Here is a 13,920-nt window from a genome sequence, read left to right on the forward strand (position 1 = left end):
TATATATATATATATATATATATATATATATATATATATATATATATATATATATATATATATATATATATATATATATATATATATATATATATATATATATTCATATAGTAGAGTAACACTTTATAATTAGTAACTCTCTTATAGACCTGGCAAAATAATGCCAAAAAAATATTTAATTGAAGCTACGTATTATCATTATCTCGCTCAAGGCCACCGACTTGCCCGGCGAAATACTATCGTACGAAAAAATCATAGTGGCATGGAACGTGTTAAATAATTTGTTAGGACAAATTTGTTTGTTTATTTTTCACCTGTGCGATAGTTTAACACAAAATTATAAATATACGATATGCGTTTGTGTACAACATTGATAAAATGTCATTGAACCCTTGATTATAAGACTAGATGTCATCCGCAACTCCGTCCGCGCGGTATATAAAAAACCTATGTGTTCTTCCATATTATGTTCTACATCTATGCCAAATTTCAGCAAGATCCATGCACTGTATGAATTACCTTCAAACAAACATCCATCCAAACATTCGCATTTATAATATTAGTAAGATTGCATCAATATTAATACCAAGGAGTTCGATAACATATGTAGTAAAACCTTTTTGTTTGCTTCTTTCTTCGTTTACTACGCGAGTGATTCAAAGAGAAGATAATTTAAAAAAAAATCTCATCTTTATAAAGTAAGTCAACTTATTTTACGTTGTTCTCATTTATTAAGTTTATTTTGATGTGTCAATGTTGACTTTGATTTTATAAAATAAATATAAAATGAACGCGTTATTAAAATAACTATGAGTCAAAGAACACGTGTTGACAATTATTATATTAATCATGAGTTATATTAGAAATGAAGAAAGAAATTTGTTTAAAACAGCAGGAGTTAATTCGGCTTGTGGTGTGGTTCCAGTAGCGTGGTGCCCAGGTTCTTAATGAACCTTTTGATGGGGATTCGGGATATAATCAGAAAAAAAAAAACATTTGGATAATATTAGAGGAACCTACCTAGGTGAAAAATGCAAAATAAACATCAAAATATCTTTTCGTATGATAATCTGTAGTCTATATAATTTTGTATAGACCATAGTTTTATAACATTACTTGCTTTCGCCCGCGGCTCCGTCTTCGCGGTATTAAAAAATTCTTAATAAGTAGCGTACTTGTTCTTCCAGACTACGTTCTACATCTATGCCAAATTTCATCGAGATCGTTCAGCATCACTCTGAAGGTCCTAAATTGATCATTGGACCCTTTAAGGACTATTAGTAAAGATTCATAATGAGAACAATTTACTAGTAGAATTGGTAGACTATATTTTTTTTATTATTTATATAAGCTAGATTTTTTCTGCAAAACATAACTAGATAAAATTCATATATATTTAGTTCTCTATCAGTAACATTGTGCTTGTTTTAATATTATATTATTTGTACTGTTTATTTGATAATATTAGTTTTGCGATCTTATCAGTTTGATAAAGCGCGGTGGCGTGTTCCCGAAATGTCTGACACCGATTGTTATTTGATTTCACTGGTGGGCTTACATTGATGAAACGCGTGTATAACAACATATTGTTGTCTCTCTCGTATTCCATAAAGAAAAAAGTGAACTATATGTCATTGTACTGGTCTTTCGGTTAGGAAAGTGACGTTTTTCTTACTAATATTATAAAAGCGAATGTTTAGACAGATGGATGGATGTTTGTTTGAAGGTATCTCCGGAACGGCTCAACGGATCTTGATGAAATTTGGCACACAAGTAGAACATATAGGCTTATTTAGTTTGTTTTAAATTCCGCGCGCACGGAATCGCGGGCGACAGCTAGCATTAAGATATTTAATCGACATTGATAATGTTTTGGAACATCACTAAACATCAAGGTAATATTTCGCGAGGTAATTTCGGGTGTCGTTGTTACCTCGATGTTGTTTGTCTTACTTTTACCTTGGAAATTATAATGAATGGATATAAGAATATTTAAACCGTTATATTGTATAAATATTATTAGAATAAATTACAAACATTTTGGAATATAGAAAAGTTTTACAAGGTCACACGTAAAGTTAGGAAACGACTTGTGTTTACGCGTGGTCTAATGGATGGTGAAATAGTTTCATTACCTAATGTTATATTTAAGAAAACAATGTTTACGATTAGTAGAAATAGTTATGGTTCTGTAAAAGTTTATAAAATACCTAGCTGTCGCCCGCGACTTCGTCTGCGTAGGACAAACAAAGCAGCCTATATGTCCGCATCAGCTACCTTGCAAAGTCCCGTCACAATTATTCGAGCCGTTCTTGAGATTAATTGTTACAAACACGGAGTACATACAGACAGACAGATAGACAGACAAAAATTTTAAAAATAGGTTTTTCGTTATCAGCAACGCGAATACATCATATGTACTAAATATGATATTTTTGAAATTACATGCAGACACTCCAATTTTATATTTATAGATGTAGTTTTGCACAATGAAGATTTTAAAATTCAAAACATGGAATAAACTAGCTTTGTCTGTCGGGGATTTACTGTCTATAAAATGTCAACCATTTTCCTTAAAAAGATTTAAAATGTCCGTGGAATCTTCTGCCACTGAAAGACCTGAAAAAAAACATTTATAACGAAAGCTGAATCGATTTTAACGAATTTAATAATAGGATTCTTATTTTTTAATATTTCCTTTAAACTGTCAGTCGGGTTTTTAGGGTTTTTGATTAACTAGTGTCAGTAATTAATACTATAAAAATCGGTTTCAAACAACATCTTTGGGGCAATTTTTTATGGCTTCACCTGACTGGACTGTAATCTACACGTCCATGTTCCTATCCTTGCCGTGTAGCAATGAGTTGTTCGATTTCCGAATATCATATACAGGTTTATCCGACGTACTTACGGTAAAGGAAAACATTGTGGTTGCACCTGCACATATTGGTGAAGTAATTCGAAGATGTGTGTGAAGTCCGCACTGGGCCAGCGTGGTTGACTACGGTAGGCTTTGAGCCCCGTATATGAGCTGAGGACAATCGAGTTGGTTTCTCATAGTTTAAGTTTTACAACTCAAAAGAAATGATTTAAGGAGTGCAATGCCATTTTAAACTAGGTAGTGAGAATATTTGCAAGGACAGTGTTCGGATGTTGCGTACTCATTTCGCTTGAATTAGCATCAAACACACCTCGTGCGGAATTAAAATGTGGCATACTAAGCAGGTATACTACCATTCAAACTTTATAGCGGCTCGCAGTTCCACACGACACTCCGAGCAATATAAATCGGATAAGGAATGGAACTGCAATCCTCTAGATCTATGGTAACTCGGAATCTTTCATGTAGTATCATTAAAACATTGTAGATCCTGCGCCAAATACACATTAGACGCTGGGCAGATCACAGTTTTAACAACGGATGCTTTGGCGGGGCACAATGTTCGCTCTTTCCTCTACCAGTATTGGATAGACAAGTGTTTGCAACCAACCCCGAACAGCCGTTGTGTTTGAATATAGTTATATTAGACCTTTAGCTTGTATACGTGCTTGTGGAACTGGATGTTTCGCAAACCAGTCTAGGAGCGTGCGATCCGTGTTTGGCTTAGGTGATCATTGAATTTCTGGACACTTTCATATCTGATAGACAAGACTGATATGATTTGAGTTACTAACGTACAACCCGACAAGTTTATTTAACCCGATGGGCATAGGTGACGATATAGTCCGATTAATTTATCAGGTTGCACAAAAGTGTAATTAAAGAACAAAAAAACTGCCACAAAACCCTTGTTTTTGGGTACCTGAGTCATATTTATAACGACATTTCTGGTTTATTTCATTTTAGTGTAATCAGCAATATATCGATTTCTATCCGTCTTTTACGTTGTTCTAAAACGAACAAATTAAAAACGCATTAACCTTACAATAATTAATTACTAAAGAGATACTTTAAAATCGTTTTGATAATAATTATATTATGAATTGCTTCTATCGGAGATTCGTTTGGATTCAGCTGCCGTATATTTGATATAAAGACCATTTAATAGCAACAAAACGCAAACCAAATAATTGCATAGACTCCTCATTTATCTTAATTTTTACGATATACAAATATTACTACTTATTAATATTAAAAATGTGAATGTTTGAATGGCTGGATGGGTGGATTGATGTTTGTAGGTATCTCGAGAACGGCTGAACGGATCACTGTTAAATTTGGCATACATATAGAACATAGTCCGGAAGAACACAAAGCTACTAATTATGTTTTTTTTTTTATTTGCGTGGGAACATAGTTGCAGGCGACAACTTAAATATTATATCTTTAAACAATAGTAAAAACCTGTTTTTGTTATGATTATAACTTAATTATAGAAGTGAATAGTTATAAAATAGCTATTTATTTAAATTGTCTGTAGTTTTTTGTTAATAAATCTTTTTCATTTTTCATTCGCAATCAACGACTCAACTGAATATGTATTTATATTATTAAAGTAGCTGTCGCCTGCAACTACGTTTCCACGGTATTAAAAAAAAAACTTAATAAGTAGCCTATGTGTTCTTCCAGGCTATGTTCTACATCTATGACAAATATCAGCGAGATCCGTTCTCGAGATACTTTCTAACAAGCTTCCATCCATCCAAACACTCGCATTTATAACTGAAAGCCACTTTCGATAAGTCACCTGATTGTCGCGCGTTCCATACAATTTTGAAGTTTGTTATAGAATCGCTTCAAAGCGAATGCTCTTTTTCTAACCCCGCTGGTAATAAAACCGAATGAAAATCATTTTTTTACTCATTGTTTTATTTATATACGTTTCAAACTTCCTTGAGAAAATATTTTTAAATGACATTATACTGGTATTTGCATGAAAAATATCTTTTTGATAAATTAAATATATTCTGATAAGTGATATAAAAACATATGCGAATGAATACAAGTAGTTTATCTTTGATAATCTCAAGTGTTTGTTGTACGTGTGAGATGCGACGTTCGTAAACACGGACAAGGACCTCGTACTTATCGTGAGTTTCCGAGACAAAAATCCTCGATTAAAACATATTGTTATCTCTGTTTTGTCAATCATAATGACAGGGATGATATGTTTTATACATAGACTAGCTGTCGCCCGCGACTCCGTCCGCGTGGAATGAAAAAAAAAACTTAAATAGTACCCGGCAATTATTCGAATTTACCTCACCTTTTAAACCTTTCCTAGACCTCCACGAACATGTAACCAAGAAAAGATAAATCTGTTCAGCCGTTCTCTAGTTTTAGCGAAACTAACGAACAGCATTTGATTTATATATATACATCTTGTTTTTAGAAAACAACGGTTAGTCTGTTTGTTTGAATACTTTATTTCAGTATAAACATAACCAGGATATCTACTTCACGGTAGCACTGTTCTGCTTGGTTGATTCTTACCTTGAAAAGTTATGCCGAATCATTTGTTTAAAAAAACATGATGTGGTCTCTGTTTTTTTTAAAGAGAATATAAGGGATGACAATCCTTACTTAATATTATAAAGGAGAAAGTAACTTTATGCGTTTGTCTCTCTTTCACTAACTCCAAAACTACTGAACCGATTTAAATGAAATTTGGTACACATGTAGTTTAAAGCCTGACAAAGGATGTAGGATTTAATCGTGAAAATAGGGTTGTAAGGGGTTGAAAGTGGGGGAGGAGATTTGTATAGAAGTATCTTCATTTTTATAGTTAGAAGTTTCAAAATTTTTGAGTTCTGTGATATATAATTTGATGCAGTTGTCTGTGACAGTACTTGATAAAAGAGAGATGTGCACTTTTCTCATTGAAAGTACATACATACTTGGGAACCGAAAACTTTACAAACGCTGCTAATGCGTTTCTTCTGAATAACAAACTAATTAAGATTAATATTTTTTTTCAATTAGGAATGTCTGTTCTTTTGTTGTCTACATTGCTTGACGAATTTTGAAGAGTGAGGTGTCATTAAAATGGTATTGTTCTTGTCTCATATTACAGGCGACTCACAATTATTTGTTTTATAATTACACTAGCTGTCATTCGCGATTCCGTTCGCGCGGGTTGCAAAAACAACTTAATTAGTAGCCTATGTGTTCTTCCAGACTATGCTCTATATGGATGCCAAATTTAAGGGAGATCCGTTCAACGGTTCTGGATATACCTTCAAACAAACATCCATCCATCCAAACTTTCGCATTTATTATATCAAGCCACAATGTTATGATTATAATTTTCTTTTATGTTAGTAACAATGTATCAACTAAGATTATATATACATTTATTCACCGCCACGTGGTGCTTTAGACAGACAGACATATCTGCAATACAGCCTGCATGTAAACATATCAAGCATGTTGTTGGGATTAGCTCGCACCCTACGCAGGGGCGAGTATTGTATCATGAATTTGAAGTTTGGTTCAGAATAGAAGTATTAATATTTGATCATACTAAAATGATATATAATCGCCAATAGCCTAATGGTTAAGGGTACGGATTTCCGATCACGACGTCGAGGGTTCGCATCCCGACATACGACTATTGTCGTAAACCATGTCTTAGCACAAGCATAGAGCTGAATTGTAATGGTACAAGAAATATTTGTAAATTTACAAAAATCTGCTAATATTTTGATACAAAAAAAGATTAGCAGACGTCTGAATGTCTGCAATGGATATATTTAGGATTTTAAATTTTATAAGGTGTTGTTTGAAGTGGTTTGGCGTAGATCCAAGCGAAGCAGACTGGATAACGTGTACCACCAATGGAAGTCCACGGTTACAATTTGCGTCATTGCATATGCGTATACTGAAAATAATTCGCTGGATACAGTGTAGTTATTTATAGAGCAGACAAATCACTTTTTATGTATAATTTTTTATACTATGACGTATGTGTGCTATTGGCAATCATCTACAGAGATACCCTTCTCGATGTATTTAAAGTCTGTATCAGATTAGAAGCTGTGATAATATTTTTTATATGACACTTCACGCAAATATATTGTGGCTATGGAATTTCTCATAATCCGATTTGGCTTATAGATTTCTTGCTGTAGTTTTGAAACTCCGTACTTAACTTATAAAATTCTCGTGTCACAATGTTAGTTACCTCCGATGACCGATTTTTTATGAAATTTAAATACATATTCTAATCCCGCGCATCCATTCGTCTCGTTATATACAGTACAATTTACTTTGAACCTTGATTCGTGAACTACGTCTTCGATTCCTGAGTCAATCCCTAATCGACATCTAATCATTTCAGTATCAAAAATAAAGATATATCAAAAACTACTCTTGCGTTTAATAAAGTAATTGTTGTGACGTAAAAAGTTATGTTTATGTGCTTTTCATTGGTCTTATTCTTCATATGATTAAACCACACCCCAATATACTGAGAATCGACTACACCAGAAAACAAAGTATAGGGCAGTAATAAAACGATCGAATCGGCGGGTCACACTACCGCGCCTCTAGTTTGATTTCCTTACCTCTTTGGCGTATCCTTTCTTTTCTATTCCATTACGTCACGTTCCTTATTAATCACCCCAATACATCGCGCGTCGCGTCACTAGCAGTCTTGTATAAAAGACAAAAGCTTGGTGGTCCCATACTTTTAAATATTTTCACTTCTCCAATTTTAAGTCCGCTTTAACATCTTCGTACAAATTGTCCCGGCTCGCCCGGTGAAATACCACGACCACACAGAAATCACGCGTGAAGTGGAAGCAATTCAGCGTTTCGCCTAATGAGTGTGTATCCCGGAGGCCTAATATACTCCTCTTTCTCTTCCCACCCTTTTTCTTCTAAGGAAAGGATGGGAAGTGGAAGTGGACTTTCCGGATGAGAGGATACATGGGAAGGGAAAATGTTTTCTTTCTGTGCATCCTCTCCTCCGTCGATTAAAGGTAGGCAACGCATATGTCTATGGGCAACGGTCATTTCGCTATTTCAGCGATTTCAGGTGGACGCTCGCTCGTTTACCTTATTATATAATAATAAAAAAAATATTTTAAGTTTAATAATTAAAATGTACAAAATACATTGAATATTATTAATTCATATTTTGTAAAGGCATTTTTTTTTGTCTGTGGCTGCGAAATGGTTATTACTACATTTTATTTTTAACAAAATGTAGACTCATTTAGTCTTACTTTCTGTGTTATATAACTGCAAACAATTTGTCCTCCGCAGAATTTTCCTTTCCTTATCTAAATCATCTATATTTACTCTGTATATAATTATAGAAATAAAGTTTTTGTTTCGTACGGATGTAATAAACGTTTAATATTTACATGTTTTATCAAAGAATTAGGAAACTATTCTATGTATGATAGGTACAGTCACCATTGTTCGCGGTATTTGTTTTTTCGACCTTTAGATTTTAAATTGTTTGTACAATATATTTAATGTTACAAAATTTTATACCAAACTAGCTGTCGCCCGCGACTCCGTCCACGTCGATATATAAAAAAAACTTAATTAGTGTAGCCTATGTGTTCTTTCAGATTATGTTCTATACGTATGCCAAATTTAATCGAGATCCGTTCAGACGTTCTAGAGATATCTTCAAACACCCATACATCGATCCACATCACACCCAGCCTTTTGGAAAACGAATAAATAGTATCCTATGTCCGTTTCCTGACTCTAAGCTACCTCCTCACCAATTTTCAGCCGTATCGGTAAATCCGTTATTGAGTTATAAATAGTGTAACTAACACAACTTTCTTATATATATATAGATTTATTTCAACTAGTTTGGCGAAACGTAGTGTCCAATAAAAATTTGTACTTAATGCCAGTTTGTTAGAAAATTTTCCCTCTATTTCTCACCTATATCTACAAAAACGTCTACTTGCAACTGATTTTTCTTTTTAATTAGTTTTTATTTTTTCTAACAATTTGTGATTACATTTTTTGCAATGAAAAAATAATAATATACTTATTTTTTCTTGTATTTTTAAATCGTATTTATCTAATAGCCACGATGGACAATAATTTAATTGTACTTGATATTAACTCGTACTTGACTTGATTTATTAATCGATTGTCTTTTAATTAACTGTATAATCGATATCGTCTTATTTTCATAAGACGAGGTGATCACCTGATTTTTTATAATGTATCTAGCTGTTGCACGCGACCGCCGTCCGCGCGAAATTAAGAAATAAAAAAGGGTCTTGACAGACGGACGGACGGACAACAAAGTAATCCTATAAGGGTTCCGTTTTTTTCCTATGAGGTACGGAACCCTAAAAACCGATAAGTGTTCTTAAGTAGCCTATATGTTCTTCCAGACTATGTTCTACATCTATGCCAAATTTCATCGAGATTCGGTGAAATTTTTTCGGTTGAAAGTTCCATACATTAGCATTTAAAATATTAGTAAGATAAAACAACCACTTAAAGTCTCCTACATAAATATTCTTGAGTTTTAATGATGTATAATTTTTGGTTGCAGCGTGCTGCGGTCCAAGGTAGCTTCTGGCAAGGATTCCTAGCTTCACTATCAGTGGTCATAGTCTCTGAACTCGGAGATAAGACCTTCTTCATCGCGGCCATCATGGCTATGAAGCATCCTCGAGTTGTGGTCTTCGCTGGTGCTATATCAGCGCTGGTGTTCATGACTGTACTCTCCGCGGCTTTCGGATGGGTAGCCACTGTGATACCAAGAGTGTACACACATTATATCAGTGCTGCCCTCTTCGCGATCTTCGGTCTGAAGATGCTTAGGGACGGGTGGAAGATGGACCCCAATGAAGGTCAAGAGGAATTGGAGGAGGTGCAGAGTGAGTTAAAGAGGAGAGAAGATCAGGTACGTTAATGTTTTCATGTTAAACGCTCAGATGACGACCGAAGAAAAAGAAAGTATGACTAGATTGTAAGAAAGTGGACGTAAGGGAGTGAATGCAGATTTGACGACGATGAGATTTATGGAAGAGTGAGTGAGCTAAACATCCTTAGAAAGAAAGGCAGGAAGATCTTGATATAAGCAAATATAGGCATTTATATATAATAGTAAAGTAAAAAAGATAATCAAAAGACGCATATCGTAAACAACCATGACTTTATAGTCTGTTGTTCCATTTTTTATTCCTTTTTTATAGTGTTGCTATGGAATAAAAGAAGTCAAGAGAAATTGACTTAAACTTATTTATCTATATATCAATATAGTTTTATCTATGTAGTATGTGTCATCGATAACAATCGGATGTAGAGAATGATAGGAATAACGTGTTGCTACCGCTTACAAAGTCGTTCAATGTTTTAGGGTATCTGTACCGTAAGTGTCCAGTGACGAAATGAATGTTCGAAATCGTATTGCTATCTCTGTTTTTTTCAAAGATAATGAGAGGGATGAAAATCTTTTGTTGTGATTTTCATCTTTTCAAATATAACATAACAATGTTTACTATTATCGAAAGATTTCAGAAATATTGAACCTTTTGTTTTATAATCAAATGACTAAAGTTAATGAATTGTTTAGAAAAAATACAGTTTTTATTCTTTTAGTTTGTCATACTGTTATTAATAAGGAGTTAGTAGTTAGGTTCCCTTCGCTAGATTAGGCAGGCATTTTGTTGTACATTTCACGGTTTCAAGGTACTTCCCCGTTTCTAAATGAATTGGCTAGCGGTTATTTTAACACGACTGTTAGTTACAGTACACCTTTTTAATTTGTATATATTAGTAAAAACCACTTCGGTTATGAAGGTAGCTAATTTTATTATCGACTATGGTCATCATTGGAATACCAAAGCCTGGATTATTAAAAAAAAACAACATTAAAGATAATATATGTTATGGACTTAAGCTAAGCTATGATTGCCAAAGAAATTGTGATATAATTTAATATTATTAAGGGTTCTGTATACATTTTTACTCATAGATTCTAGATAAAAACAACATCTCAAAAGTGTCGTCGTAGTTTTACAAATGTTGAATTCCTTTATTTTATATTTTCTTTTTTAATTTACGTATATCTCGTCTCCGCAACAACTCGTACTATATATAAATTGTTAGAGATAATTTTCCAAATTGGAGCACATCATTGGAATGATAATAGATTGATAATGTACAGGAGTCTACGAAAGAACGAACGAGTTCGCCCGAAGGTTCGGTGTCGGTGTCGGTCAAGTCGACACAGTCCGAAATCCCCGGGCCCTCGCGATCCCCTGTAGCGGAGGGTCCTGAGGCTCCCAGGGCTCCCGCGACGCCAGAGGAGCCCCAAGCGGGGCCCTCGACGCGATCAGAACCGCTGAGGGTGATCTTACGTCATTATGCCTGGCAGTACGAATGACCACCTTAGTTTTCTTTTGTTAGCTTAGCTTTTATTTACGTTCCGTTACGCACAGACCATATCATGTTTTTGTTAAAAATCTTGCTTCTTTAGGCCTTCACGATTTATTGATGTAAAAAGGAATTCAGCATTTGAATAGTTCATCGCTTTTTAAAGCCCCATCAGTCTAATAAAAATAGGATCAATAATTTAAATCTTTCTTTTTAAAACCAATGTTTCCTTAACACGAAAACGGCCGGTTTTGTCAATTCGCAAAGTTGTAGAAATAAAAAACGTCCATGGCCAGTAATAGCTTGGACAAAAAAAAAATTGTATTTTTTTTTTAAATTTGACAATAGTTTCTTAAAATTGTGTAATAATTATTATTAGTCGTATTCGACACTTGATTTGGTACATCGGCACCTAGAGTATTCGTTTATCCGACATGCCAAATAAAGTGCAGGAACCAATTTATAAGTATCAAAACTGGCCTATAACAACGCCGTTTACCCTATATCTTTAAATATATATTTTTATAATAATCACGTGATTTTTATAACTGATTGGGCTTCAACCACAATTGTACTGCATTTAAAATATTGAAACGTATTTAATATTGTTTGCGTTAGATTTTATCCCCATTATATTATCATAAGTCACAAGTATTTGAGTCATCATAATTCTTGCTTTATGTATTTGAGTTATTATAACAAGTATTTATAATGTTATTTCACGCTTAGCATGTAGATATAATGTGATACATATTGTACCCAGTAAATAGAAATAGCTAAACACATTCGCTGCCACAGTTCTCTCAACTATTTGTATATGAATAAATCGGTGGCATAGAACGTGTAAAAATTTTTTTACAGTTATATAACCGTCAGTGTATCATAAGTGTAGAAAACATATTGTCGTCTCAGGATTTTCGAAGAGAATAAGAGAGAAGATGATATGTTTTGATTACTTTGTACAGTGGAACATCACCGTAGAATTTAACTCAAAACTTAACACACATCAAGGACAATCTAGTTAAGATTTTAAATGTATTTCAGGATGAAAAAGAAGAAACTCTAGATATGTTAGAGCAGGGTCAAGCAGAGAACAGAAGGAGAAAAAGGAATGCTGTAATTAAGGTGTTACTCCAAGCTGCATCTCTTACATTCCTAGCGGAGTGGGGCGATAGGTCACAGCTGGCTACTGTCGTGCTGGCGACGAGGGAGAACGCAGTGGGAGTTGTAGTTGGGGGATCTTTGGGGCACGCGCTGTGCACTGGTCTGGCTGTTATTGGGGGTAGAATGGTAGCGCAGAAGATTTCAGTAAGAACTGGTGAGTTAATCCTACACTTTTACGTTGCGTGACACTTAAGAGAATTAAGGTGTCTTTTCGTATACTTGATTTGTTGTAAAGCTTTTATTGTATTTTCTTTTTAGTCAAATATTAGCAGATTTTTTTTGTTAATTTACTAATTTTACCATTCCAACTAAGCTATATGCTTGTGCTAGGATATGGTTTACGACAATAGTCGAATGGCGGGATTCGAACAATCGACCTTGTCATCGGAAATCCGTACTCTTAACCATTAGGCTATTGACGCTTCAATTGTATTGATTTCATTCGGTACGATTAACTAGCAAGCAAATCATTTGGTGTCAAGTGACAGCTACTTATAGACATTCGTAATAACCCACACATATAAGTCGAAACGCGGAATTACTTCCACTTTCTATGTGGTCTTGGTCTTCATCGAGTGAGTGGGCCAATATGCTGTTACTGACTACCACTGTTATCTTATTAATGTTATGTTTTTTCTTTTTTAGTTACAATAATTGGTGGCATAGTGTTTCTCTTCTTCGCGGTGAGTGCTTTAATTATCGGCCCCGGTGAATAAATGGACAGATAAATGTATTTAATTTATTTTTAAGTGAATTCATTTCTTAATTTATAATGTGTTTTAATTTGTTTTCAACGTACCTAAAATTTAAATTATTCAAGATAATAAAAACAGTCGACATAGATAATATCAAGGGTTTTTAAATTCTTTACGTCAATGTGAATAACAAAAATATTTTAATTATATTTTTGTTATTCAAACTTTTGTGAGACATTAAAATAAACTGATATAAAAACGGCTAAACACTCACGTATATTCGTCTGGTGGCGGCAATGACTATCTTCGAGCCCATCGGGGGCCCTTCATCGAGATGAGTGGGACTGGTATTATTTCGCGGCTTACTGCGCGCCTGCGCTCTTAGTGCGAATATACGTGAGTGTTTAGCCGTTTTTATAGTTTAAAAATATAATTGTGGAATTTTGTCGAAACTTTAACGTTTTTTTTTTGACGGAATGGCAATTATTGCCAGCCTGTATTCCTACTTGAATTTTAATTGTCAAAATATTTGTGTTACAACATTTTTTTTCTTGTGAAGAAGACTTGAAAGGTGCATGATTTTTATGTGCTTTAGCAGTGATAATAGCTTATAACCTAAAGGTAATTCAAAAACAAAATGAGAAACTTTAGATTTTTTTTTAATTAATGACTAAAATTGTTATTCGGAGATATTTTTATTTATAGTTTAAAAATTTAATGATATTTTTTTACTATTGAGATTCATAATTATTG

General features: G+C 34.0%; 1 protein-coding gene across 3 annotated transcripts in view; it reads left to right on the plus strand.

Annotated features, from left to right (window-relative positions):
* The window catches only part of LOC106113434 (GDT1-like protein 5), a 22,506-nt gene extending 9,237 nt beyond the window's left edge, over positions 1-13,269 (plus strand). For all 3 annotated transcript variants that reach the window (XM_013306200.1, XM_013306208.1, XM_013306190.1), the window contains 3 exons: positions 9,480-9,833; positions 12,353-12,626; positions 13,118-13,269. In XM_013306200.1, coding sequence (XP_013161654.1) covers positions 9,480-9,833; positions 12,353-12,626; positions 13,118-13,188 — 699 coding nt within the window. In that variant the 3' untranslated portion in view covers positions 13,189-13,269. The remainder of the gene's footprint in view (positions 1-9,479; positions 9,834-12,352; positions 12,627-13,117) is intronic.
* The last annotated feature ends 651 nt before the right edge of the window (positions 13,270-13,920 follow it).

This window comes from Papilio xuthus, unplaced genomic scaffold, assembly GCF_000836235.2.
Source record: "Papilio xuthus unplaced genomic scaffold, Pxut_1.1 DF829758.1, whole genome shotgun sequence".
Taxonomy (NCBI): domain Eukaryota; kingdom Metazoa; phylum Arthropoda; class Insecta; order Lepidoptera; family Papilionidae; genus Papilio; species Papilio xuthus.